This window comes from Prinia subflava, chromosome 5 (genome assembly GCF_021018805.1).
Source record: "Prinia subflava isolate CZ2003 ecotype Zambia chromosome 5, Cam_Psub_1.2, whole genome shotgun sequence".
In the NCBI taxonomy this organism is placed as follows: domain Eukaryota; kingdom Metazoa; phylum Chordata; class Aves; order Passeriformes; family Cisticolidae; genus Prinia; species Prinia subflava.
In genome coordinates this window covers 29,937,660-29,963,541 of record NC_086251.1, presented here as the reverse complement: position 1 = coordinate 29,963,541, position 25,882 = coordinate 29,937,660, and the positions used below count along the sequence as shown (strand labels likewise).

General features: G+C 38.6%; 1 protein-coding gene across 1 annotated transcript in view; it reads right to left on the bottom strand.

Moving 5' to 3' along the window:
* The window catches only part of DCAF5 (DDB1 and CUL4 associated factor 5), a 67,971-nt gene that overhangs the window by 26,594 nt on the left and 15,495 nt on the right, over window positions 1-25,882 (bottom strand). Inside the window, exons 4-6 of the mRNA XM_063398739.1 lie at window positions 24,782-24,921; window positions 22,608-22,737; window positions 6,458-6,671 (exon numbers count right to left, since the gene is read on the bottom strand). Coding sequence (XP_063254809.1) covers window positions 6,458-6,671; window positions 22,608-22,737; window positions 24,782-24,921 — 484 coding nt within the window. The remainder of the gene's footprint in view (window positions 1-6,457; window positions 6,672-22,607; window positions 22,738-24,781; window positions 24,922-25,882) is intronic.

Here is a 25,882-nt window from a genome sequence, read left to right as displayed (position 1 = left end):
AGTACAGGATGTCCCCTCGAGGGCACAGTGCCTTGTCAGTCCCTCAAACTGCAACCCCAGTCAGAGTGGCTGCCTCCTTGTAGTAGTTCATATTGTCACCAACTAGAGATTGTTCTCTCAAGGCAGTTAACCAGGAGATGACAAAATAATGAGCAGTCAGTCACCTGTGCAAGCTACTAACCTCTTATTCCTGTCTTTCAAAGAAAAAAACCTAAAGTAAGAGGAGACATAAATGAGGAAGCTTTCTCTGAGATGTGTTTTGGAAAACTTATGGCTAAGAAAAGAATTTGCTTACAAGGTATCTACACAACCTTTCATCTTCTACTTTATAATAAATTCTGGTGCACAAATGGGGGTTTATTTCACTATTTATCAAATTTAAAGAGGGCTCACAAGAATGTGAAAACAGACATCTTTTCTCACACTAGCCAGGACAGCCTGTACTCTTTACATACTGCCCTGTACTCTTTGAGACTGTTTTTCAAGAGGCTGAAACTGGCACAAAGAAGAGCTTAAAAGTTTTCCATCTCAGCCTGAGAATCAAACAGGTGAGTCCAAAAGACTTTTAACAACAGAAGCTTTGTTCTCAGTAAGACGCATGCCTTTCTCATGAACTGGAAAAAGTAAAGCTGTGACACAGCAGACTGCAGAAATACAACTTGCTTCTAGAACATAAATTTCCAAGCCAAAAATTTGTATTCCCACTCCCTAAATCCCAAATCTTACAAGCAGCCAACTCTGTGTGGGGCAGTTTCAAATGCTTACAGAAGCATCATTGGGAACAATCCATCAACATTTTTACAGCTGCCTTTTTGTCATGCAGATAGGCCATAATAGGAATTTTATTAATGAACAAAAGCAACTTAGAAATCCTTACTGAGGATTTCTGTGGCAGAGAAAATATTTCTATTACATTACAAAGAAATCAACAAGTTTATCTAAGCATATGAGAGGTGCTACTAACTACAGCATCATCTCCTGTGATGTACTATGAGCAACACAAAGCCTGCAAAATTCAAAGTCTCCGAGTCTGAGTTCCACTCCACCCACCAGAACTTAGTTTCAGTATGGGTCCTTTAGGGCTCATGTATTGCCATGTCATAAAAACCTCCCCCAAGGGCTTACAGGAATGCAGTAATGAAGGGAGACAGGAAATTGGGATGGGAAGATGCACCAGGAATAGGGGAAGAGGCAACCAGAACAAGAAGGGTTAAAGAAAATTCATAGCTCCTGCTGTCAAGACCTTGACTCTGAAGAGGCATTTCCCAATGTCAATTACCAAAAACAAAGGGGAAAAAAAGAATAAATAATTTCACTGCTAGATAAATCTCATGCATGGGCTTTACAGGTATGTATTATGCATATAGATAGAATTTAAACTGCTGTTTAGATAAAGCAAAAACCAAAATATAGTGTCATCAGTAATTCTTGGAAGAAAGCAAATTTAAGACAGAGTAGGACATCAATTTTCTTTTTATTGAAGCACTGCAACATATTTGCACACTGAATGCTTTTCATATATTAAGAAATGCTGACTGCAATAAGCTACTATTCATTAGGAGGTCTTCCATGCATAGGAAACTTACAGTATATTTTCTAAAAGAATAATTCCCTTTCTTCTTACTAGTTCTTAAACCTAGACATTGGTAAGGACTACTTCCCATGATAAATGACCTCCAAATCAGATGACACAAATAACACCACTGAAGAAACACTGAACTCTCTTTCTTTACACAGGCAATATACAACCATACAAGACCCCTGGCACCTATACAGCTAACCTTGTTTTTGGAAGAATTGCATCCATGCAATAATTCTGCCCTGTGAAAAGCTGGCTTGTCCCTAACCAGGGCTATTTAGAACACGGATTTCAACATAATGAGGGCTGTAACTTTATAGGGAGTTGGAGCAGTCTTGCAGTACCGTGAGCAGTGCATTCCTGAAACTCTCCTATACCAGTGTAATGTCAACAGAAAAGGCTGAGTGGTGATGTAATGTCTGAGGGCATGCCAGAGTCAAGACACTTTTTGTTTGATTCACAGGGTACAAGTTATTTCTCCCCACCCCCACCTTTTTTAAACAGGCAATACGCAGTTGATTTTACAACCACAAGCGTTACAGAGCCTCACATTATCTACACAGGGAAAGAACAGGAATGAACCCATAGCATTCATCATTGTGACACAGGCAACAATTCTTGAGCAAGAAAACCTTTTGGACTATTTTAGTTTGGAGAGTGGTTGTGTTTTGTGGTTTCTTTCTGGGCCTTTTTTTTTGCTGTTGCCTATCACTATAGCCTCTGAGGCTACTACACTTAAAAACACATTTAGGTACCTGAAGTCCTGCAATACTTTCTATATCCTCAGATACAAGAAAATATTTTCTATACCAGCAACTAAAATCCTTAATATTTAATCAACATTTCCCAAATTGGAATGCTGACAAGAAGAATAGAAACTCATCCAGCACTGTGACATGACTAAAGAATCTCACACATTTAGTATTTATATGTAATCAAACACTTCTGCATACTAAAGTCAGTGAGACTTGGAGGTATAAATAAACTGGTTCTAAAATTCTGTACCTGGATGCCCAGAAGAATGGATAAATTACATTCTCACACAAATCTCTACAGCCAACAAGCAGTGGGAAGCTGAGAGTCATGTTTGATCCATCCACTCTACCTTACCCCTCCTCTCTTTCTCAGCTGTATGACTCAGGTGAGTTCCTGGATAATGCACACACCATACCATTTATCAACCAGCATCAGAGCTCCTCTTCAAAGAATAGAAAAATTGGTGCCATGTGAATTAGGTCATTACACCAATGACAAGGACAAAAGAAAAAGTTCTGAGAGGAGCAAATCAAGGTAGCTTTAAATGGGTGCAAATAAAATATTACCTAAACAATGCCTCTCAAGCTTTGGTAGCTGCATGAAACAAGAAAAGCATGACTGTGGTATTTCTAGGAAAAATGCTCATATATATATATATATATGTATGTATGTATGTGTGTATGTATGTATGTATGTGTGTATGTATGTATGTATGTATATGTACACACACTACTCATTGACTTTGAAATCAGGCTCACAAGGACTAGGACAATAATGTTTTTGGAGGACAACAATAACTTGCAAGGCCACAAAGAGAAACAAAGCTGCTCATCCTCTAAAATCCCTGTCACTTAGCTTGTGCTGCTACCCATAATACCTGCAACATCGCAAAATCATATAAGCATTTCAGAATATGTTCTTACACTTAAAAAAAAATCATAGTTAACAGGAGAGTCTTCCTGCATTTTGTACCTTGAAGTGTTAATGATATATCATTCTTTGCTAAGAGGTTTCAATCTACTTGCATCTCAGATGCTCCAGTAAAAGGAGGTGGTATACAGATCACCGCACGCCTGCTGGTAGCAGGCTTCCCTCCCCAGTGATACATCAGGAGTTCTGCCTCCAAGTTCTTTTGAATACCTATCACAACCTGTGAGCACTAAAGAAACAATACTGAGAAAATATTAGAGAGTCTAATCCCCATCAACAGACAAACCAATCAGACTCTTCCCCAATGAGCAGTCTGTGTTTTGTTTCTGCAAAGAAATTTCATCAATTTAACACACATACCTTATCAAAGGAAGAACAACACTTCTGGTCATTTTAGGAATTTAAGCATTTAGCTTCTTAAATATAAGGGCAATCTCCAAGAGAACTCTTAAGTTGTGTGCTTGCAGCTCAGAATCTGCTCATTTCTGCCATACCAGAATGCAATCCATAAGGAACAGCGTGTTATTTACCTTTACTGTAGAGTTTCACCACTGTATTAAAACAAATTTCCAAAGGCAACCCCAAACTAACAGTTAGGAGGTTTTCAACTCTGATGGCCATAATTTACAGGAAAACTTCCTGTGAGCAAACTGTTTTCTATGTACAAACTTCAGAGAAAGATTAGCAAAGGCTACAGCTCCATGAGGAGCTGTGTCTCACGGAGCTGAAAGGCCATATCTCCATCTCTCATCCATCTTCTGACCCCTATATCACATCCAGACTCTTGTCAGAGCTCTCTGAGTGTCAGTACAAGTCATTAACTCAGAAAAACAAGTAAACACTTTTTACCAGGTTAGGAAGTGGTATCAGTGAAAGGCCTTACCTCTGCTGGACAAGAAAGGCCTCGCCCTTTCAGCAGTTCACTTTTTTCCCAACGCAATTGCATTCTAAGCATTGATGCATTAAGGATAATACTTCCTTATTAGATTTAAAATATAGTCTAGAAATGCAACTTTATGAGATGAACTACCTGTGCAGACAACACATAATAGTTTTTGAACACAGGAGACTCCATTTTTAATTTACTGTGCTCTGTAAAAAAGGTAAAACCTAAGAGCTTAAAAGAGAAAAAAATATGAGGTTGGCAGTTTAATAAAGAAGAATCGAAGAGAGAAAATCAGAGGTTCAATGTGAAAAAACTGCTAAAGAAGCCTTCCTACCATAAGTGCCACTCACAATTTGAAAGCAACTTTCTTATCCACAAGTGCCTTCAAATGAGCCTTAGGCCACACAAAATTTTGATCCTATGAGGATATACAACCAAGGTATTCTGTGAAGCTTACTTTGCATGGATCTCAAATGAAAGACATTCTTTATAAAGGCTAAGAACAGCAATATTAAAAGGGAGAGGTGACTGCAGCCAGATTAAATTTGATACAGCTTTATTTCTTTTGACGAATTCTGATTTTCAGTGAAGACTTGTATACATTATATCAAAGCATACTAGTTGTATAGAAGGGCAAAACTAAAAAAAATTGTTATTTTTATATTTACCTTGTCTATCTTACAGGAGGTTACAACTCTAACCCTCTTGTCTAGATATACCTGCACCTGGAATTGGGTTCTCTGTAAAAGGCAGGCCCTAAGGGCTGTACCTAGTTTTGACAGTCTTAGCCACTGAATTTGAACATTGCTGGACAGTTTCAGACATAGAGCTGGAGCATGTGTTGGCATTTTCTGAATTCATTATCATTTTTCCTTCCAGTTGGAAGATGGGTATGAGCTTCTGTCTAAATGTCAAATTCCACATCTCTCTAATATTCCATATAAAACTTCATCTTCCCTATTAGCTTCATATAGTTTTATGAGAGAATATAATTGTCTTTTGCTCTGATTTCCAACTCATTAGCAGCATTATGTGCTGCTACTTATCTGAACAGAAAGTCTGTCAAGCCACAAGAATATAAAGTTTTCTTTTTAATGCAGGCTCCTGAAATATTGCATCAGCCTGATAAAGAACAGACATACTCCTCCTGTTCAAATAATACCATATCCACAAGACAATGCCTTAGAAAGCAGAGCAACATACTAAGACTTTACCTCTTTAGTAACAAATGGAAAGCTAAATTATGTGTCAGAGTGTACACAGCTCTACACTGAGTTCTAGAGGAGAAAAGTGTGTTATCTTTAGGCCGGCTGAATAATGGACCACAAATTGTCAATGGTTTTCTTCTTAACCAACGTGTGTTTTCCCATGCTTTATAGTAAGCCCTCAATTGCTTTAAATGAGTTTCATTATCACATTTTCACACTCCTGTCAAAAAATATTCAGAACTAAGGAACACTGCTCAAGTTCAATGACGTGAATGTATTTCCTACTTGCAGTCTGAAAGAAGCTCAACTCTGCCTCCTGCAGCAGCAGCAACAGAATTAGTGATAAAATTCTGACTGCAGGAATTTTGCTGATGACAGTTCAGAAATTTTCAGATCATAGTTTGATACCATCATAGCTTGAAAATACATCTTATGTCCTTAAACAGTGCCTGTGGTTTTTAAATACAGCTGTCCAAAGACAGTATCTGGCTCTAGAATCATATGAACTTCTGTTAGCCACTTTATGTGTGACCTATTTCTTTGTGATCAGTAGTAGGGACTGAGCCCTTCCTCATTGAAGTAACAGACTATTCCTTCCCAACCACCTGCCATCACCACTTACAGAACACTGACCTACAAAGACATATCCTACCTGATCTAGTACTTGAATATTAAAAGAGAAACATTATCATCTGAAATAAGAATTAATAACTCTATAGATACACAATATTTACATTTGTGGGATTGCCTCTATGTCACTCTGTAACAAAACTGAAATGCAAGGAAGATGCTTCCTTATCATATGTAGATGAGTAGATAACATTGTATTAATGGGACCTAAAAAGATAGCAAATATTTTCTTCTGAATATAATCTTCCAAGTGAGTATTAGATCATATCAAATAACAGATAAAACTTCTCATGTGTTTTGGTACATGCTTTCCTTCTTTCACAGCCCACATTGCAAAATAGTTCTGAGTAAGCCTGGACGTGTCTTGCGTCCTGTGTTATCTCGTGAATCAGAAAAAAGCCACTCTCACAGAGGTGCTCTCAGTCATGGAAACGCTGCAGACTCGGGGCAGCACTGCTTGGGTATTACCTGATCACGATCACCTGCAAAACAGCAGCTCTTCATGGTGCAGGAGTTGAAGTAGCCTTGGTTGTCGAACTGGAAGACGGGCAGGCGGCAGTGGATGTCGTAGAGCACGGGCGGCAGGCGCCGCCGCAGGGCCAGCAGCTGCGTGCCGTTGCTGTTGAACCGCACGCTCATGGCACTCTGAAGGGAAAGGTTTCCTCCGTAGCGGAGCAGGGAGCTGGCAAAGGACAAGGGGGAGCGGGTGAGATGGGCTGCACACATCAGCTCAACTACCTAAAGACAGAACTCTCTTTAATCTTACTGAGGCATTTCAAACAAACACGCCCAGCAAACTATTACCTTATTTAGTTCCTGCTTTAAAGCATCACTTTCTGAAAAATCTTTGTATGAAATCTGAATGACCAGCTAGCAAAATGCTGTGACTGTAAAGTGTTCAGAAGAGAAAAGTTAAAGACTGCAAGTAGTTTTGTTAATAACAAATGTATTTCCTGCATTGGAGCAAAATTGGACAGAGCACTCAGCCTTTAAAAGGCTGTCCTTTTACTTCTGGGATGTCTGCCTTTGAGACTGACCCTACCCTGGCCCTCTTTGCTAGCTGGTTCTTGAATCCAAGCAGTCTTTTACCCTTGCTCTGGCACCAGATGGCATTTTCTCCAAATGTAGACAGGCTGGCCATTCTCTCTCTTCTGCTTCTATTTACATCTCTACAGGGCACCAGAGGATGTTTAAACTCCACAATCAGCTCCAGATGTCTTAAATAAAAGGACATCTTACTAACGTGTTATTGCAAGAAATGCTAAAATAAATCACTTAGCTAATCTTGAACTAGCTTCATCTAAAAATACTGCCAAGTAGGCAAGACAATTATGTTATCACATGACATTATTACCTAAAACCCTCATGTGGCAGGTTTAGCTGGTTTCCTTGTCCCATGTAAGGCTGTATGCTCAGAGCAGGAGTATTTGTATCCACGCTTATTGACATATACAAAACAAACCCAAAGGTTCACAGGTTTCCAGACTCTCTCCTTAAAAAGTAACAGAAATGTCATTTGTTCCATAAAGGAACCTAAGGTTAATGAAAGCACACCTTAAATACAACTTGTACAGATTTTCTGTTCTTTTCAAAGACTTCATTCAATCTATGTACTTAAAATGATTGTGTATATATATGGAAAGCAAGACAAAGATGGAAGACATTTTATCTCTTTTTTTTGTTCAGTGATCACTGAAACCTCCCTGAACAGTACTAGAGCTCAATTTTTCCCAACAGTTCTGTTCTGAGCAATAACCATCAAATCTTGTTGAGAGCTGTGACTTTTATGCCCCTTCTGGACCAGAAAAAGCGTGCCAGCTCAGAATTTGTGAATTCTAGAGGGAAGTTTATTCATAGATGTTAATGCCTAATACTTTCTGATATAGCCCTTTGCCCCAACAACTGTGAAAAATGAGTCACTCCACATGGATGGGAAGCCACATTCCATACAGGTCAAAACATGCATTATTGCCTGAGATACCGTAAAGTTAAAAAACCATTGTTCCTAAGCTGGAGTTAAACAAAACCAACACAAAACACAAGACTCTACATAACGAATGCCCTAGAAATATGCTGCTCACACACACACACACACTCTCTCTGTGAACTGAACAGTCAAAGCTAGGGTGCCACAAAGGCACCAGAAGTCACATTTTCAAAATCAACTAACTAGGAAGTTCTTCAAGCTGGGCACCAGAACTTCAGGACACTTCTATCAGCATGAACAGTCCTGGTGTCTCATGTTCTCCTCCTCCTTGGCAAAGTTGCTAAGCTTTTCTTAATTGTCTTCAAGGTAGTTACTTAAAACATGAGAGAATTTAATACTAGAAACTGTAAGCTTAGAGACAAGGATTCAGGATCCCTCTCATCAGCCCTAGTTTCTTTGAATTGAGACCAATAAAGTACTCAGCTCAAAATATTCAGTCAGGCATTAAAAATCAAAACAAAACAAGATAACCAAAACACATATGACATTTTTGACTCCTTCTTTGCTTACAGGTCTTAGTAAGCCATCTTTTTTTCTATGGAATTTTCCACTTCCTCAAAAAAAGACAAACAAATAAACTAAAACATCATAAACTCCCCCAAACCCCAACCCAACCAAGAACTCAACACAAAAAACAGGCAGAAGAAACAATCCCAGATTTTTTTGGCTAAGATTTTTTAAAATAAAAATATATGGGTTGTCCAGCATGAATAAGAAAGTCATAACAAAGATGTACCAAACAGACTAAATGTTTAGGTGCAGCCACTGCTGCACCAAGATTAAGCTTCTCCCCTCATTACCCCTCAACCTTAATCCAAATCACAGCCCAGAATTCTCTTCTGCCTACAAGTGAGTGAGCCTACCAATGCCCCATCCTCTCAAGTCTTCAAGCAAAGTTTCCATGGTTACTAGTATGAAATCATTTGAGATTATATTTTATAGCAATAGGAGTGCAATACCAAACTGGCTTCCATTCTGCTTACAGATGTTTCATTAAGCTCCTATAGCAGTCAAAGGTACCAAAGCAAACACTTGGAATTTAATTCCGTATTATGCTGCCGTAACTTTAGTGTAGCAAAGCACCAAAAAAGTGTTTTACTTCAGAAATTAAAGGAAGCAAGAGAGACTAGATCTTCACAAAAAAATGATCATAATCCACACATGAAAAGTCTAGAATTAAGGAGCTGCATAGTTAATACTCCTCAAAAGATCTACAGTTTTGCCTGCCTCAGACCCTCACTCCACACAATTCAGTCACACATGTAATGGAAATACAGTTCCTGCTGCAGTTCTTTTCAACGTGGCTCAAACAACAACAACAACAAAAAAGAAAACCGAACAAAAAAATGAAATTCCCACACTAACTAAAAAAGCAGTGAGCTAGTTTGGCTGATACAGAAAGAAATGCTAAAATAGCTGTTTGCCATTCATTTATAATGTAAGATAATGACTTTCCCCACTTGCCTTAATTCTGGCCCCAAAAGTCTGACACTATAGCTCCAAGTGCAGCATTTCACTGTACTAATCACAAGACAGCAGTTTTCTGTTTTCCCCACCTGGCTGTGTCCTGATTCCTTCCTCTCTGCCTCTTTGAAAGGACTTGTTAAATTAACTGCACTGTGTTTTCCTTTAACCAACTCTGAAAAGAGGCAGTGGGTACTCAGGTGGGAATGAGGTAAATAAACTGACACAAGCCCCCACCAAACATCCACTTCCTGATCCAAACAGAGGAAAAATATTTGCTTACTCTCTCTCCTCCTAGGACAGACTATTTGAGAGATATGTTCACAAATAAAAGTGGGGGGATGTGTATGGAGGGAGTGCAGCTCATGGCTCAATCTTGGTGGCAAAGCTGCTCATCTAGTTCACAAACAGAGGACATATACAGGATCTGAGGAATTTCTCTGCCCAGTACTGCAGGCAGTGCACATGGTAGCAGTACTGAGAACTGAGGAACCCTAAGACTTTGGTAAGTTCCGTCATAAAATTTTGTTGATTTTAGAACAACCATGATGCTTTTAAGAGAAAAATAATTGCCTGAGATGCCTTCTAGAGTTATCCACCTCCATCAAAATTGCAGGAAAAAAAGCAGTCAGCCCTCTCCAAGAACAAAGCCAGCAGAAGTTATTTTTTACAGTATTAAGCCACTACTAATACTTGTTAGTACTAAAGAGGATGTCTGAATCAAAAAGCTCTAAAGACCTTCAAACTAATGAGAATTAGAGCTTTTGCACTTTCTTTTGTTGGGGAGTGCAGAGGGGTGAGGAAGAGAAGTGCTGTGTTTCAGCACGTTCAAATGACTATATCTCCTTTCTCAGTTGCATCAGGGTGTTGCTCTGTACCTTGAGTCAGTGTTACTTTTGGATTTTTTCACACAGGATTACGTAGGGCAGTGTAGACGTGTTTGGATACGTTGCTCATGTTAGAACTGCCACTTCTGCCTGCCCCTTACTGCATGCACTAATAAAGGAGTTTCAGAGGCAACACCTTGTTGCAGCTACTAAAAGGTTGACTGATGCATCATGCCAGAAGCAATACTCTCATCTTGAAGACAGACCATGACAGCTAGTGGGAAATCTGAAGGCAATACTAAAAAGGACACTTCTGAAGAAGAAGAGTGCTCTTTCTGCCAGAGGCATTATTTTTATGAATCCAAAGCTAGACTACTCAGATTTACTCTGCTTCCAAATTTGGCTCACCCAGACAGCTGTGGAATGCTGATGTTGCCTACTAGCTCTGGAAGCAATAGAGAGAGAGACATGCACTTCTGAGTTTTTTAAAAAGTCATATTGTATGATTAAGAGAAATATTTAGTCCACAGATGGAACACTGCAATCCAAACACACATGCTGGAGCTGGAGGGAGGCTGAGGAAGGAGAGAATGGACTATTATATGCAATACGGCCATTTCCGTAGCTGGATACGCTGCACACAGGCAGCAGGCAAGGGCTAACTAAATACCAGCTCCGTCAAACAATGGAAGGCTTTGAGTCCACAAGCAGCACAACTAACATAAATAGTTTGGTTTCTACTGGCAGTTTGAGGGGTAAGGGAAGGAGCAATATCACTGCACTGCAGTACAGACACTGTCCTTGGGACAGGCGTGTCATTTGAGAAAAGAAATGAGTTAAGCAAGGGAAAAGCGTTGGTATCACAAACAGCAGTGAGTGAGGCTAAGCTAATGAAAGAATGACCGTAAAAGGAAAGAATGAACTGAATGCTCATAACTAATACACACCATTGCATGCAACTGTGTTTGTCAGCAATTCTGTAACCACAAAATTGAGAAGCTTCTAACTGTGCAAAAAAAAAAAAACTGGAATGAAACTTGGCAAACAGAATTTTGGCCTGGAAAACTGCAGAAAAGTTTAGGAGTTTATTTGCAAGAAAATCACTGTGTGTTTAAAAGGACACAACTCATATATAGTCCGAAGCAAACAGTTAGAGCCAAATTAACCAATAACAGAAAAGTCAGCACAATATCAATAATCTTGCATGCCTTTTTAAAGTAGATTATGAGTCTCAGAAATCTCATATAGTTTCTCTGAAAAGCAAATAAATTGTATCTAAGTGTATGGCATTTCACTATAAGTATTGTAAGTGTTGACAAACAAGAAGGAAGTCCATCAGTGTCTGAAGACCAGAAGGTATACAAGCCATACTCAAGATTTGATTATTTTTCAGAAAAAAAGCTCATTTTTCTAAATTGTCATCACTACTTCTGATTATCTTACTACCTTTACAAGAACTGTCTTCAAGAATCCTTACCAGGAAGTAAGGGGCATTTGCTTGGACATTAAACAATAACCACCTAAATTAAAGGCTCCGTATTGTTAGCAAAACTAAACATCCTTGCCTTCCCTCAAAAAGAAAGTACAATTAAAATCAACTCCATCCACCAAGATGAGAAAAGTACAGAATTCAGGGTGAAGATCCTGCATGTTCGAGAATGTGTCATTTCTTAGCTCTTTGCTGCTAGGGTCAGAAACATCTCAACTAGTTCAAAATGGAATCTCCCTATCATTAATGAACTTTCATGCATGGCAAACTCTAAGGTGAACAGAAGCTTTGCTGTTCCCGCCAAACCACGAGGGCAATATTTTAACTTGTTTAATAACTGAGATTCTTATCTGATAACAGATTTCAGAAACTAGAGCCTTAAAAACATCAAACATCACCATTTATGTACCCATCACCAGAGCAACCCAACAATGTAATAGCAAAGACTTGCCTAGTTTGTCCCTTTTGACCTAACTGAATCACTGAAAAAAATGTTGCTACATCACTTATCTCAGGCAGTTCTCCAGAAAGCATTATGATTTGCTGTATTCTGCCTTTATTCACAGGAAAATAACACAAGAATCTCAGTATTCTGAAGAAGATGGCAAGAGCAGAGGCTTAAAGTATACTAAACTCTCCCTCTCATCTGTATTACTTTTATTTTTTCAGGATTTAAGGTCATTACAAAGATTGAATAGCAACAAACAACAAGAAGCATAACCCCCCCCCTTGTTTATTTGAATGAATCCTCCTCCAGCTCTAGCCAAGTTTTGTTTTGGTCTTATTACAGACTTGTTCCTAAACATTCTCCTGCCCTAGGCTTGCCCTCACTACAGATCTGCAGGTCAGCAGGCACAAGAGTGTCCTATTCTCACTCTCTGCTTAAATCATGTAGGTGTTACTGCAATATAAGTAATAAATGAGATCCAGTAAGCAGACAATAGGTTTTTCAGGAAAAAAACACAAAGACCTAAACAACAAACAATGACAAAATTCAGCCAGTTTAAAAAAAAAGAAAGTAGAGAATACAATGTAAAACACAACTGTCCAACAGCCACAAACTAGCTGAAATACCTGCTCATTTCCATCTTTTTCTAATCCCTGAATTCTCTGATCAGAGTCCATTATTCAGCCTGTTCAGAAATAGCACCTTGTAGGATGGAGTACAGACTGTGACAGAGAACACTGCTCAGCTAAATCCAGCAAAACACAAAGGAGCAGGTTCCATCAGATAGCTAGATAGCAAAGATGTAAATATGGGCAGATATGGCATGGGAGGATGACCTTCAGGCCAAATAAAGGAGCAGGATGTGTTCCCAAAACCAAGCATTCACCAAAGTTGCTACAACACAAAGAACATGGATAGCAGAGAATGTTACCTTAGAAAAATAATCTGAGTGTAAAAGTTGGCAATTCCTTCTGAAGAGTGAAGCCATTTTCATAGCTTATGCAAAATCAGTCACGTGTCAATGCTGCAGTCCTATGATACATTTTCCCTACACACTTCTGTGCTGCCATTGTTCTTTTATCCAATAATATATATACACTCACTTCCCTGCTTTTCTCTAGTGAAGTTGCAGGAATTTTTAATTTAGAAAAATGACACAAGCAGAAATTAAAGAAAATAGCAAGAAGAAAGTAGGCTTTTCTTTTGTCAGGAAAATTGGCAAGATCCAAAATGCTCCTGTAGTAGAAGAGTCCAGTCTTCAACTAGCAAAGCTTTTGCCTCTACTTGGTAAAAGATTAATACAAATTTTCACCTAAAGCTAAATGAATGCAACTGCTGACATAAGTTTGGACTCATCAGGTTGGTTCCACCAATTTCCCCTAGACTGATGTTTCAAAGATTCTTTGTAATTCCCTTCTGTTATAATAGGGTTAAACTAATATTTCAGATGTTCTCCTAGTAAATGCACTAAGAGGATCTCTCCTTTGATTTCAGACACCAGTGATTTTTTTTTTAATTCTCCTTTCTCCGTTTTTTCTTTTTAGACAAAATAGTTTCTCTTTTAACTCCCTCCATATTAAATAGAGGTATAGAGGTGATTAGGGCAAGACTTACGATGATTACTGCCTTAAGAAAGCCATCTACAAAAACCCATTCAATCTGAGCTTCTTTTGAACAACAGATTATACTTTTTAAACTTGCATTACAAGGACAATACATTGCACTTTAAATTCTTGCTTTAGAAAGACCTGGGTGCTGAAGTATTTCAAAGCTAACAAAAAGATTAGGCACCATGAGGCTTTTGAAGTAGGCAGCTTTCCCTTTTCTCGGTACAGGAAAAACTGAGGGCAAGAAAGGTCAACCAACAGACCTAACCAACACTGTGAAACAAAACCAGGTTTCCTGACTTCTTGTCTACAGTTACACACAGTGCTGAATATCTAAAACCTGAACAGCACCTCTGCTTGTAGGAGCAAGCAGGATCCCATGGAGCAAAGGGACAGTAATGAGCTTCAAGTGCCTGCCAGAACCAAGAGTGCTAATGTGAGGATGCTGATAGGTGTGAAACAGTTTCATCTTCAAATCAAAAAACCCTCGTGCATATGATGGAGGCCTACCAAGACAGGAGAGGCCAAACAGAAGAATGACCATTGCCCTCTCTGAGAACAAGAAAGAATTAAAAGCTGAGCTACTAAGAATACTCTTTTTTATGATACAATTTGAACCTCCGTTCTCCAAAATTCAGTTGTGTGTCTAATGAACAAATTCAGGGATCCTAGAGGAAAATAAAAAATCTTTCTAAATACACTCTACTCCAGGAAGGATACCAGCCTCAACACAGAGAAAGCTAAGGTACACCCACTATCCCAAGAGGGCTGACAAGGTCATGCATAAAGCAGGACTGGAAATGCAATATGGAGTGTGTACATCTAAAACAGAAGCTAAGTGAAGGCCCTTCCTATGGTACGGTCCGAGTAAATTGCACAATAAGGACAAGGCATAAGGGTGGGGAAAAGAGACTACAGCACCTGTTTCACACACTGAAATACCATGCAGCATTTGGCAGACTTGCACACTTAAGTATTTCCAGACTATCTGTTAGGTGATGCTCACACCAGCAACAGAAATTACTGTTTCAGAATAATAATAATAAAAAAACCCCAATAAATTCACTGATTTACATATTTCACATCTTTAGGCTGCACTCCTGTCTTTGAAGGAAAAAAAAAAGCAAATAAAAAGCATCAACTGACTGAAGATGGCAACCACAAAAAAACGTCTCCACATGCAGGGAAGTCATTAACATGACCAAAGCCCTGATGATTGTCACCATCTCTCTGCCCAAAGTCAAAAAGGCTCACTTGCAAGTACTCCCTTTTTTCCATCAGTGAGAATAAGGAAGGAAAGACAGAGGAAACTACCTTAGATATTTCTAACTCTAAGTAAATAACTGATTTTGGCTAAATTTGTGGCAAATATTTTGGAGATATATGTTTACAATAAGGAAATCAAAGCCAAAAGCCACCCTAAAAGTACTACTCCTCCAGATCCCATTACTATTCAAATGTTCCTTAAACACATCCCAAAGATTCCCAGAAAAATTCAATCCCCATGAACTTAAGCAATAATTAGTTCAATTTCTACCACATTAAAGGGAACTTTTGAGAAATAATGGAAGACAAATCAGGGGAAGAGTATCTATACTTAGGTTCTGTGTAATTTGTGGCAAATAAGCCAAGCTGGATATAGTTAGGAGATCTTCAAATTCTAGGCTGAGAAACTGATCAGTTGAGCTGCCTCAGTAGCACAGAAGTGTAACATATGAGGATGGTACATGTGTGGGATGAGTTCTATTTCCTGAACTGCAAGAGAAGACAAACAGTTATTTGAACTATTTGAGGTGGTGTGGTTGACCTATATTGGTGAGTTCCAAAATAGCACTTGAAATTTGTTATACTGTAACCTAACTAAACAGATTACTTTAAGCAGCATCAAGTTAGTCAAAATGTACAACAAATTATTCCACCGGGAAGAGAAAGAAATGATAAGCCTGACAATGAACAAGTGGTTGCCAAGATACACACATTTCTCCTCAGGTCCTTAATACAGTGCTCTGCTCAGAGCAGGACTGACGAAGTTCACCAAACAGAAACATGCAGCACACTTCTACTGCACTGAAATAATTGAAACAGGTATTTGCCAATTCAATAATATAGGGAACTGTTCCACCTGCAAGGGCTTTGGGAATCCCAAAGCATTCACACTGGAAGTGATGACAATCAGAAGCTTCTTTCCTTCAAATGAAAAATCAAAATGCAAAACAGTCCAAGTCAAACCTTAAATATCCTCATAATGTTCCTGCCATCATGTTAGATCTATAGATTCTACATAAAGAAAATTTCCAATCCACCAGCACTAGCTTTCAAGGAAAGAGCCCTGACCCTTGGTAAGCTCGCTGTCAGAACCAAACCCTGTGGCTGGCCCAGAATTAATATCCCCAGCACAATTACCAACAATACTGGATCCCTCACACTTGCAGAAGCTCAGTATTTCATCCAACATACCAGACATCTTGGTAACACACAGATAAAAGAAGGCAACTGTTACTTTGTAGAGTGAGCTCAGGAAAGAAATCTAGAAAGAAGAAAAACTCAGCACACTTCTCAGAAAATAAATGCCATCTCAGTTCTTCAGGTGTGATCTTCAAGGATCAAATACCTTGACGACCCTAGAAACTAAAATTAGCAACCACTGGAGACCTCAATCTATGGACTTGTACTCAGTTATGATGCTGTGTTCACGACCTCAGAATACCTTCAACAGCACCACACTGATTTTCTAAAGTCCTCTCTACGCAACAGGTTACAAGTATCACCTGTGGTACAGACAGAGTTGCAAATACTCATCATCTCCCTTTCCCTTGCACATCCACTCATCAAAAATAAACCCTAACAAAATTAATCTTGCCTTTATTCAGAGGTAATATTCAGTCCTCTCTTGCAAAGCTGGTCTATTTGACTTGCATTTAACTAAGCTATGAAGAACTGTTCTCTAATTTCCTGTAGCTCTGGCAGCTACCACTCCTATTTTGATACTGAGAGAGGCCTCAGAAACCTGAAACCTAGCTTTTCCAACTATGTGTCAACCTAATACCACCTGCAAGATTTCTGTGTCCAACAGTGTTTTCCTCTTGCTATCAGACCACTGATACAAAACCAAAAAAAGTAATGCCCATCAGGTCTTTGAAAGGCTGGGAACTAAAGGAAGTAAGAGCAACTACAAGTCAAAGCGATCAGGAGCCAAGAACCAGATTTTCAAAAGTATCTGTGATTTCGAATACATGTGGACCAGAAGTAATGGATTTAATAGATTGTTTTAAGAGTTGGATTGTGTTTACTTGCAGCACAATGACTAAGCTGAACACCTAGTAGTTAGCACTTGACAGAAAAGCTCTGTTCAAGACAAAGACTTCAGGAAATACAGTCAGTTCAAGACCAGCAGAACAGTGCAGCCATACCTTCAAAGTCCTCCACACATTGGCAAGATGGACATATCTGAATATTCATAAACTTGTTAAGAAGAGTTCTCTCTCAAGATCCCCCTGAATCTAATTTGTTTTCTACAGGGAAGAAATTTCTATATCTCTATATTTTTCTTGCTGTTTAATGAGCTAATTACTAGATGATTCAGTAGTATCTAACAACATGTATTCCTTGTCTACAGCTTGGGAGTTTGCTTCTCTAAATTCTCAGAGCAGGAGGCAAATGTAATGTTCGTTTAGAGTACAGTAAGAAAGCCTTCTTGACTGGTCTTTTTTGAGACACAAATACTCATTTAATGTGAGCTAAAAAACTTTGTTGAATTGGGCTCTGAACTTCAGTTACTTGTCAGCTGTGACAAAGCAAGAAATCAAAGCTGAAATAATGTTCCTTTTGGATGGAAAACACCAAAACAGACAATCCTTTAACTTGGGCTTATTATGATTTGTATGGTAAAAAAAAAAAAAAGCTTTTAAAGTATACCATAAGGATTACAATCACCAAGGAATACCCGGCTTGCCCTGTTGCTCAAGGATTTTTTAAACTCATCATTGGGCTTTTTGAGCACATGGACTTGTAACTATGCAGACTTTGCACAAATCTCCTGAACTTTCAGAAGAATCTTTAAGAGGTATACTGTGTATAAGCATTTCTATCTTGCTCAGAGTTGAATCCAATACTTGAACTAGGGGGACAAATGCGCTTCCATATCCCAAAAAGAAAGTCTGGGGTTCTGGAACAGTATTTTACCCCAGGAACACCAAAAGTCAAATGACAAAAAGAAAAACTTTCTGCTTATAGTTTATTCTTATGAAACATGCAGCATTGGAAGGTAAATCCCCAGCTTTGGTCAGGTTCTACTTCTACTTTGTAAAAAGCTTGTAAAGAACATGCTGAGGAGGCAAAAAAGGGGAAGGTTAGTGCAGCAAAAGAAACCACAGCAAGTAAAACAGAATCTGTGGAATGCCACAAAGAGCTGAACATATCTAATAGTGCAATGCTCCTCAAATGAGGACACATTTCCTTCTTATGTCCCCTTCTCAGCCTTACAAGCCTTACTGTCCTCAATGGTTCACAGTTGCCACTGGACTCTCCCTGAACACAGAACTATGCAACATAGGAATGAGGGCCTGGTGGTTTTTAGATGAGCCCTCCCAGACTCACCTAAAATACCCCAAGATATGTATTTATGACACAAGACTTAGCATTTTAACCCGTGAGCTGGACATACCAATGGATCCCAGTGTGCATAAAGTACTGGTTCAATGCTCCCATCACAAGCAGAACACACTTCTGTGAATGGCCTTTTTGCAACATGAATCATGATCAGTTTAAAAATGTCTGATGGTCATTAATAGGATAAACCAATATAACTTTGTTCTCAAAAATTTCCACATAAGTTGATGTAAGTGGTAGGTCTGGTGAAACATAGGAAAATAAAGCATTAAGGGGACAATAATATTTTCTTAAGGGAAAAAGGAGTCTTTTTATTTCAGTAAAAAGAAGGAGGTGGTCATGGAGTTGCGTGGAAAAAGAGAAGGGAGAACATGAGTACCCAACAACATCTGAAGTTACATAGTCTTTGCTTGAAATATATATGTACTCTAACTTTCTGAGTTGTCCCCAGCAATTCTGTAACAATATTTGTAATACATATTTTATTGTAAATAGTTTAAGAAGCACAGAGATCCCTCTTATTTTTTTTAAAGGCACAGCTTTCAGACCCCATCTAGTGGTGTGAATGCCTCACAGCAGCCTCCTCAATCAAAACCACATTTAAAGCTTTTCAATGCACTGTTTTTAGAAAAGAAACAATACAGATGGTTTCAGTTTAACGTCCACCTGAAGGAATATAAATACTTACACATTCTAAAAATAGAAAAATAAGATTTCCAGAATAACTACTCAGCTTATAATAATAGAATTATATTAGTTCTATATTTATAGCACTTCATGTGCAAATAGTTGAAGAGCAAACCCACCATATCCATATCTTATTAGTATACTGGGGTAGAAAGAGAGAATCTCAACTGCTGCACCAAATCTGAGACAGAAGAGATATCAAGCTGTGAATGAACTTTGGGAAAAAGCAAAATGAATCCGCCTCTGTATCCTGACTCAGTCAGCAAGACTAATCAAATTATGATTATTTGAAGTGAGCTGAACTTTCCACAATTCAGAGCTGTGCAACTGTCTCTAAATTTCTCCATGCATGCCAAGAAATGCTGGCTTTTCAGTCACCTCCTTCACTGTAGTAGCGAAGCATAAAGCACTCCCAGCTTCCCATTAAAAAGTTAGCCAATTCCACAGCATATGAATAAAATCTACTCATAATCAGGACTTCTTTCCTAGCCCTAAATGTACTCAATTTAAAAATTTTAGGGATGTTTAATGTTGCCTAACTAAAGAAGTGGACAAAACTGACTTTCCTGGCTGGAGACATGCAACAACAAGCTGAAACAAATTCTCCCATAACGCAATTGGAGAAGAGCCATGTATTTTGAAGAAAAGTACACTGCTGTAAAAATCCTCAGATTTTCAGGATAAGTAAGTAGATACAACTCATTTGTTCCTGTCAAGCAATGGAATCTATATGTGAATTCTCTAAACCTACAAGGACATCACTGCTCTATTCGATGTTTTGAAAATGCAGAGCTATTAGTTTAAAACTACAAAATTAGCCATATTCCACTGATTGACATACAAGTTTAGAAGTTAACAGAAAATTTCCCCTTTTCTGATAGTCCATTATCAAGCTGAACAGCAGAAAGAAAAACTAGCAAAAACAAAAACTGTACTTCCCCTGAGGAGCCTCTGCTGATTAAAACCAGAAATTCAGCATCAAGCCTGATCCCCTTCAAATGAGTAAAGGCCAGCCAAATCCTGTGAGTTTTCAGGTTATCAAACTTCACCTATATCTGTAAAAATGCTCAACACACAGAGTGCTGTTGGCTGCAGTATGTGTTATGTGAAGGTATTGCTAAATACAGGTAGAAACTGCTACTGGCCACAAACAGCTTGTCTTCAGAATTCCAAGCTTTTCACTAACTGGATTTTGCAGACAAGCAGCAGCAAGATTCCCCAGAGCAGTCTCCAGTTATGAACCAAAAAGTAGTGCCTGCATCATCTAACTCTGCCTCCATCTGGAACTGACAGAAACTGGGGAAATGAGTTTTACAGGAAGTGTTATACCAGCAGCAAATTATTAACTACGTGTAACCATTTCCCATGTCCCATATTGGAAGAGGGCCATGGTCCAGTTTAACCCACTGGAAATTAAAATTTTGGCAACCCGTAGTAAACTTTTAAAAGTAATTACGCTTCTTCCCCATCTTTCTACCCATTCAATCTCTAATCAATACCCCACTAGCACACAATGTGACAAAACAGCCAGATACTTTGACCTAATGCTTTCTATGAGTACCACAGGTGGAAGGATAGGACTGAAAAACTTCCACAATGGCCTCAGTGTTCTGATGGACGACATCAATATTGAAGAAAAGGAGGAATTTCCCTTGATGGCTTAAGGCACAAGAATCCCTCACAGGTGAGTGTCATGTGCAGCAATGTAAATAAAAATGTAGATTAGAGAAGAAATAGATCTAGCATTTTTTTACTGTAGTTATTTATATATTGTGCTAGCAAAGATTCAACAATCAAACAAATACATCTAAATCATGTCCTTCAAAAATCTCTATTCCTTCCAAAGACAGTATAAAAGGGGGCTACAACCATGTAAGGAAGCAAGAATTTTCACCATTAGCAGACTTGTTTGACACTTAGGAAAGCATCTGATGCAGTAGCCCTCCTTGCTGTGCTAGTGGCATGCTTACACTGGCAGCTTCCTGTTTATCCCTAGATTATGGAGAATTTCAGGGCTCTTTAACCCATTCTGCCTATAAAACTCACCAACCAAAGTGCTTGTGGCACAATCTTACCTGCAACTACAGCATCACTTATTATTAATAAAAATATGGAAAATATTCACAAACTCCCACCAACTTCAGCACATTATGTACTTACAAGTACTTACAGCATTATGTGGATTACTTTATCTTTAACAAGAACTATTTTTTCTCCTTGATAATTAAGTGTATTTTCTCCAGAAGAGAACAAACTGTAACAAACTAAAACACATAGATAGATGTGTAAATTCTGGCTTCCACTTCCTCACTGGAGTGAGGATTGTATCTTTACAGATCTGAGAGTATTGAATTTTTTTCCTTGTATGACAAAGTGAATTGGCCACAAATGCATTAAAAAACAAGTTCCAGCCTTCTAGAATGGCAAATTAGATGTACAGAGACAAGTAGAAGTTTTGTCAAATGCTCTGTTACTTTAAAAAGACTAAAAATCCAGCCTAATTTATTTAAATATGAGAGACTCTGACTTGGGCAGCCCACGAGCAGGACACAGATAATTCTGAAGAGTCCTCTTTCCTGAGAATCTCATGGGGAAAAAATCTTCAGTGGCAGCAGAATGCTTTAGAGCCATTTTCTTTTCTAAGCCAAGCACAGCCTTCTCACTGTGTTTTGGACACATCTCTGATCAAGCAAAGGAGGAGCGCTAATGGCTGTCCCAGGAAAATGGTAGCTGAAAGCAGATTTAACACCTGCATTCATTTATGATACAGCTGGCATCCAGCCAGACTTAACCCACCACAGATTTTTATGATGGAAAAATGAACATTCAAAATCTGAAAGACTGAAAAAGCTTAATCTCCCATGCATGCCAAAGTCTGCTATCAGACATTGCACACATCCACTTTAGAATCCAGTCTAACCATACTTCAAGCTGCAACCTAATTCTCTTAACTTGTTTTTAACTCTGTGCAAATCTGGAAGCACATTATACAGCCAAATGATTATACAGATGTCTGTATCACTCCAGAAGTCATGTTAAACTCATAAGCACTGAGTAAAAAGATGTCTTGACCACACTCTCTAGTCAGCCACTGACAACTGAGCTGGACAGGAAAAACAAACTGTAAACCAGACAGTGCCCACCACAGCTTCTTCCAGTAGTACCAAGACAGTGCTAAATACAATGATGAGAACTTGACACAGCAATCCAAGTTAATCTGCAGTGGGGAGGCCAGGCAGGCTTAAAAAAAACCCCACTTACCTTAACACTGAAGATCTAGCCCCATTTTAAATCAAATCAGATCATAAGTATGAAGAAGAATGTTAATTATGCAAAATAACTGATTACCAACATTGCTGTTAACTTTGTTCTGCATCTTTTCTTGCTACCATATATACTGACTTAAATTAAAAAAAAACAAAAAACCAAAAAAGGCAGCATGCCATCACCTCCCAAGGGAAAGAAATAACACAGCATAAAACAAAGACAGCCAGATCATACCTCTGAGGTTTACGAATATCCCAGAGTCCCACACCTTCCTTAGAGTTGGCAGTAGCCAGTAATCTGGGTTCTACCGGGTTAAACATCACACTGTGAAAGGCTGATGGGTAGTGTGCCAAGCAGAAGGGCTCTGTTGAAAAAGTTGAAATTTCAGACATAAGAACAAACAATGCATTCAACTGTTTGATGCAAGGAGTTTGGCAGCTGAATGTGGAAACAGCATAACAAGATCCGAAGATATGGCGACATGTTCAAACCACTTCTCAAGCTGACACATCCAAAGCAATATAAAACCTGAAGTTTTAAAATCCACCCACGTGTACATTAATTCTGTCTAAATATGGAAAAGGACACATACTGAATTTCAAGACACCATTTTCTTTATGAAAGGTTATCAGAGTTTAAAACTAGCTATTCAAAGACCAAATACTTGCATATTCTTAAGGTTCATGACCAAATGCTCATCCAATAAGGACTATACATGGAGAGGCTTCTGAAAGCTTCCCAGTAATATATACCTGAGAGCTTCCACAGCCACTGCTGATGACCCAAAACATAAATGTAGCAGCAATTGCTTCTAAGGGAGAATAGTATTAAAAGAAGTGAAATAGGCTTGTATGCAACTCAGCTCGACGCGAGCTGCTAACCCTGGGAAAAAGAAGCCTACCACCCCTTAAGAGCTGTACAAGCAGACAAGAAGGGTGTTCCTCTTGCATAAAAAAATGTTAACAGTTATCTCTAGCTGTTCACATACAGAGGAGAAAACACGCTCATTCCGACTCTCCCTCACGTAAGACTGTGCTTGGACTGCTACTCCACCTTATTTATTCCATCAAAATCCCGTCTCCATGAAGAGTGGGGAAAAGCCTTGACTGTTACCTTCTCTCTGTTTCTGTGAGCTTTACAGCTTTAGGCACAGTCTAATTATTTTCCTTGTTTGTATCTTTCGTGGCATGCTGGCACTCTTTCAATCAACTAAGAAACCAGAATCAATCCCTATTTTGAGCCAGGCATTTGGCCATACTTTCCCAATCACTGATTGCCTTGGTGCAACTCCTGTGTCACCCACATGCTTGAGAGGCACTTATTGTCCCCATCTGAGCCACCAAGTGCAGCCCCACAAGCACCTCCAGAGCTATGTCATTTTCTTTCCTCATTTCCCTCATTACCACATATAAAACATGGTTAAGTAGGCAACCCTCTCAAATTCCCAATACCTTATGAAATGACTGCCTATCAAGTAAATGAGACAGAATTAACATTTACTTGTCTTGTCTGTACCCCCCAGTCATGCTATATTACAAGTTTTTTTCATCAGGGATTTTCCTTTTTAGTGTTTCTTTAGCAGTGATGAAAACGAAGGTCTCTGACCACAGATGAAGCTCCTTGGTGCTACTCATTCTCGTAAGAGTCAAAAGTAAAAAAAAGAAAAGAAGCCAACTTTTGATCTGCCAGTGTGCCCAAAGGTTTTAGAAATTGCTGTTGGTCTGCCAGCAGCTCCTAATAAGGTTTAAGACCCAAACTGACCTTCTATGTTTGCACCATCAAATCAGAATCCTGCTGGGACATAAAAGGCTGTGTTATTAAAATGGCAGCCCCCACTGAGAAGCAAAGGCCTGCATCAGCTGAGTGGAGAGACAGACATCAGATTGCCAAACAAAGGAGCTAGGTTTTAAAATAAATTAAATTTGTGTATATTTCCTTAGTCAAATCATTGTCACTAATTACTGGTGCTTTCCTTCACACCTTTATTATAAATAGATTGGCACCACGGTTTTCTTCTAACATATCAAAAGTTGCCTTTCAGCCAGTCAAAGACAGATCACAGGAGCTAGTGAGGCACTAAATCATTTTACTGAGAAGTAGGGGGATTACTCTTCTATTGTTCCTTATGCTCATTCACAATTGTAGCTGTCATATACTGGAGTATGAACATGTTTCTGAAGGGACCAGCTCAACACCATCTTTAATAAAAATGATAAGCAGTCGTTTAAGACAGTAACAGAACTGTAAAGACCAGGGCTTGCCAATCACTGGCTAAAGGAATTATGCCTCACTTTCACCCTTCTCTAAAACTCATTGTCTTGACTGTCCCAGATAAACATAACTTTCCTCTTCCTTGTCTTGCATGAATTCTTCCTAAACCAGTTAAATTTTCCTTCTGGAGATCTCACCTCCATGGGAAGACTCTCGGATGTCCCAAATAAGAACTCGGCCATCATCTGATGAACTAGCAAAGATGTTGTCATTCACTGGGCTCACTGAAAGGCCATACACTGCATCTTCATGGGCAAACACATCCAAGGTCTCAGTGCTGGAAAAGAGACACAACATTATCAGTCTTCATTTTTTTGCTATTATTTTATAAAGCAAAGTATTTGCCACTTCATCTACCTAGTAATACCTTGTGACAAAGTTTCTGTAATTTCATAGGAAGACCCTTGTGTTTAATTAGAGTAAAAAACAAACAAAATACCCACGTACAGTGATTTCATGGTATGAGGAAAAAAATCTCTCAAACTAAAACCCAAACATTAAAAACTTTAGATACTGCAAGACACTATGGAACACATGATGCATTAGATTTAAGTTTGGGAGGATGTAATGGGAAAGGGAAAGAAGGCTTAGGACCGCTGGGGTCAATTTTTACTACTTAATGTAAAAAGGAAAAGAAGAAAGAAGTTTATTCTTTAGTACAGGTTTCTGTTTTGTCCGAAAGTTCAACTGAAGCTCACATAACAGCAACTTTCCAGATGGCTTTTTCATTAAGTTATCTTTGTTTCTCAGGATAGTCCAGACCTATATTTTTCCACATAGAAAAAGAAGTTAAAAACCAACAAAATAAAAATAATTCCCCCAAAAGTATATCTGGATTTCAGCTGTTTCACAGCAATAAAAAAGAAAAAGCATATTCTCTATTCTTTTCCTAATGTTTTAAATCATCTAGAAAGCTGGAATAGTGGTACAGAGAGGTCAAAAACTGAAATTCTAAATCAGAAGAACCTGGGACTGCTTTATTTCTTTTAAAAAGCCCCTTTATTTCTTTAGGGAATAAACTCTATATATGATCCCCATATCTCATCTCATGGAAGCTGCATCAAACAGATCCCATGTAAAATCAGCATTTTGCTCGCATGGCAATTGATGTTCTTAGTGGCAGATCTACTAACTGTGTCAGGGATCATTAATAAAAAAAGGGGAAAAAAGCAGTAACAGCAAAAGCCATTTAAAGTTATGAAAAAGCAGTTAATAGACCAAGTGTTATCATTAAAAAG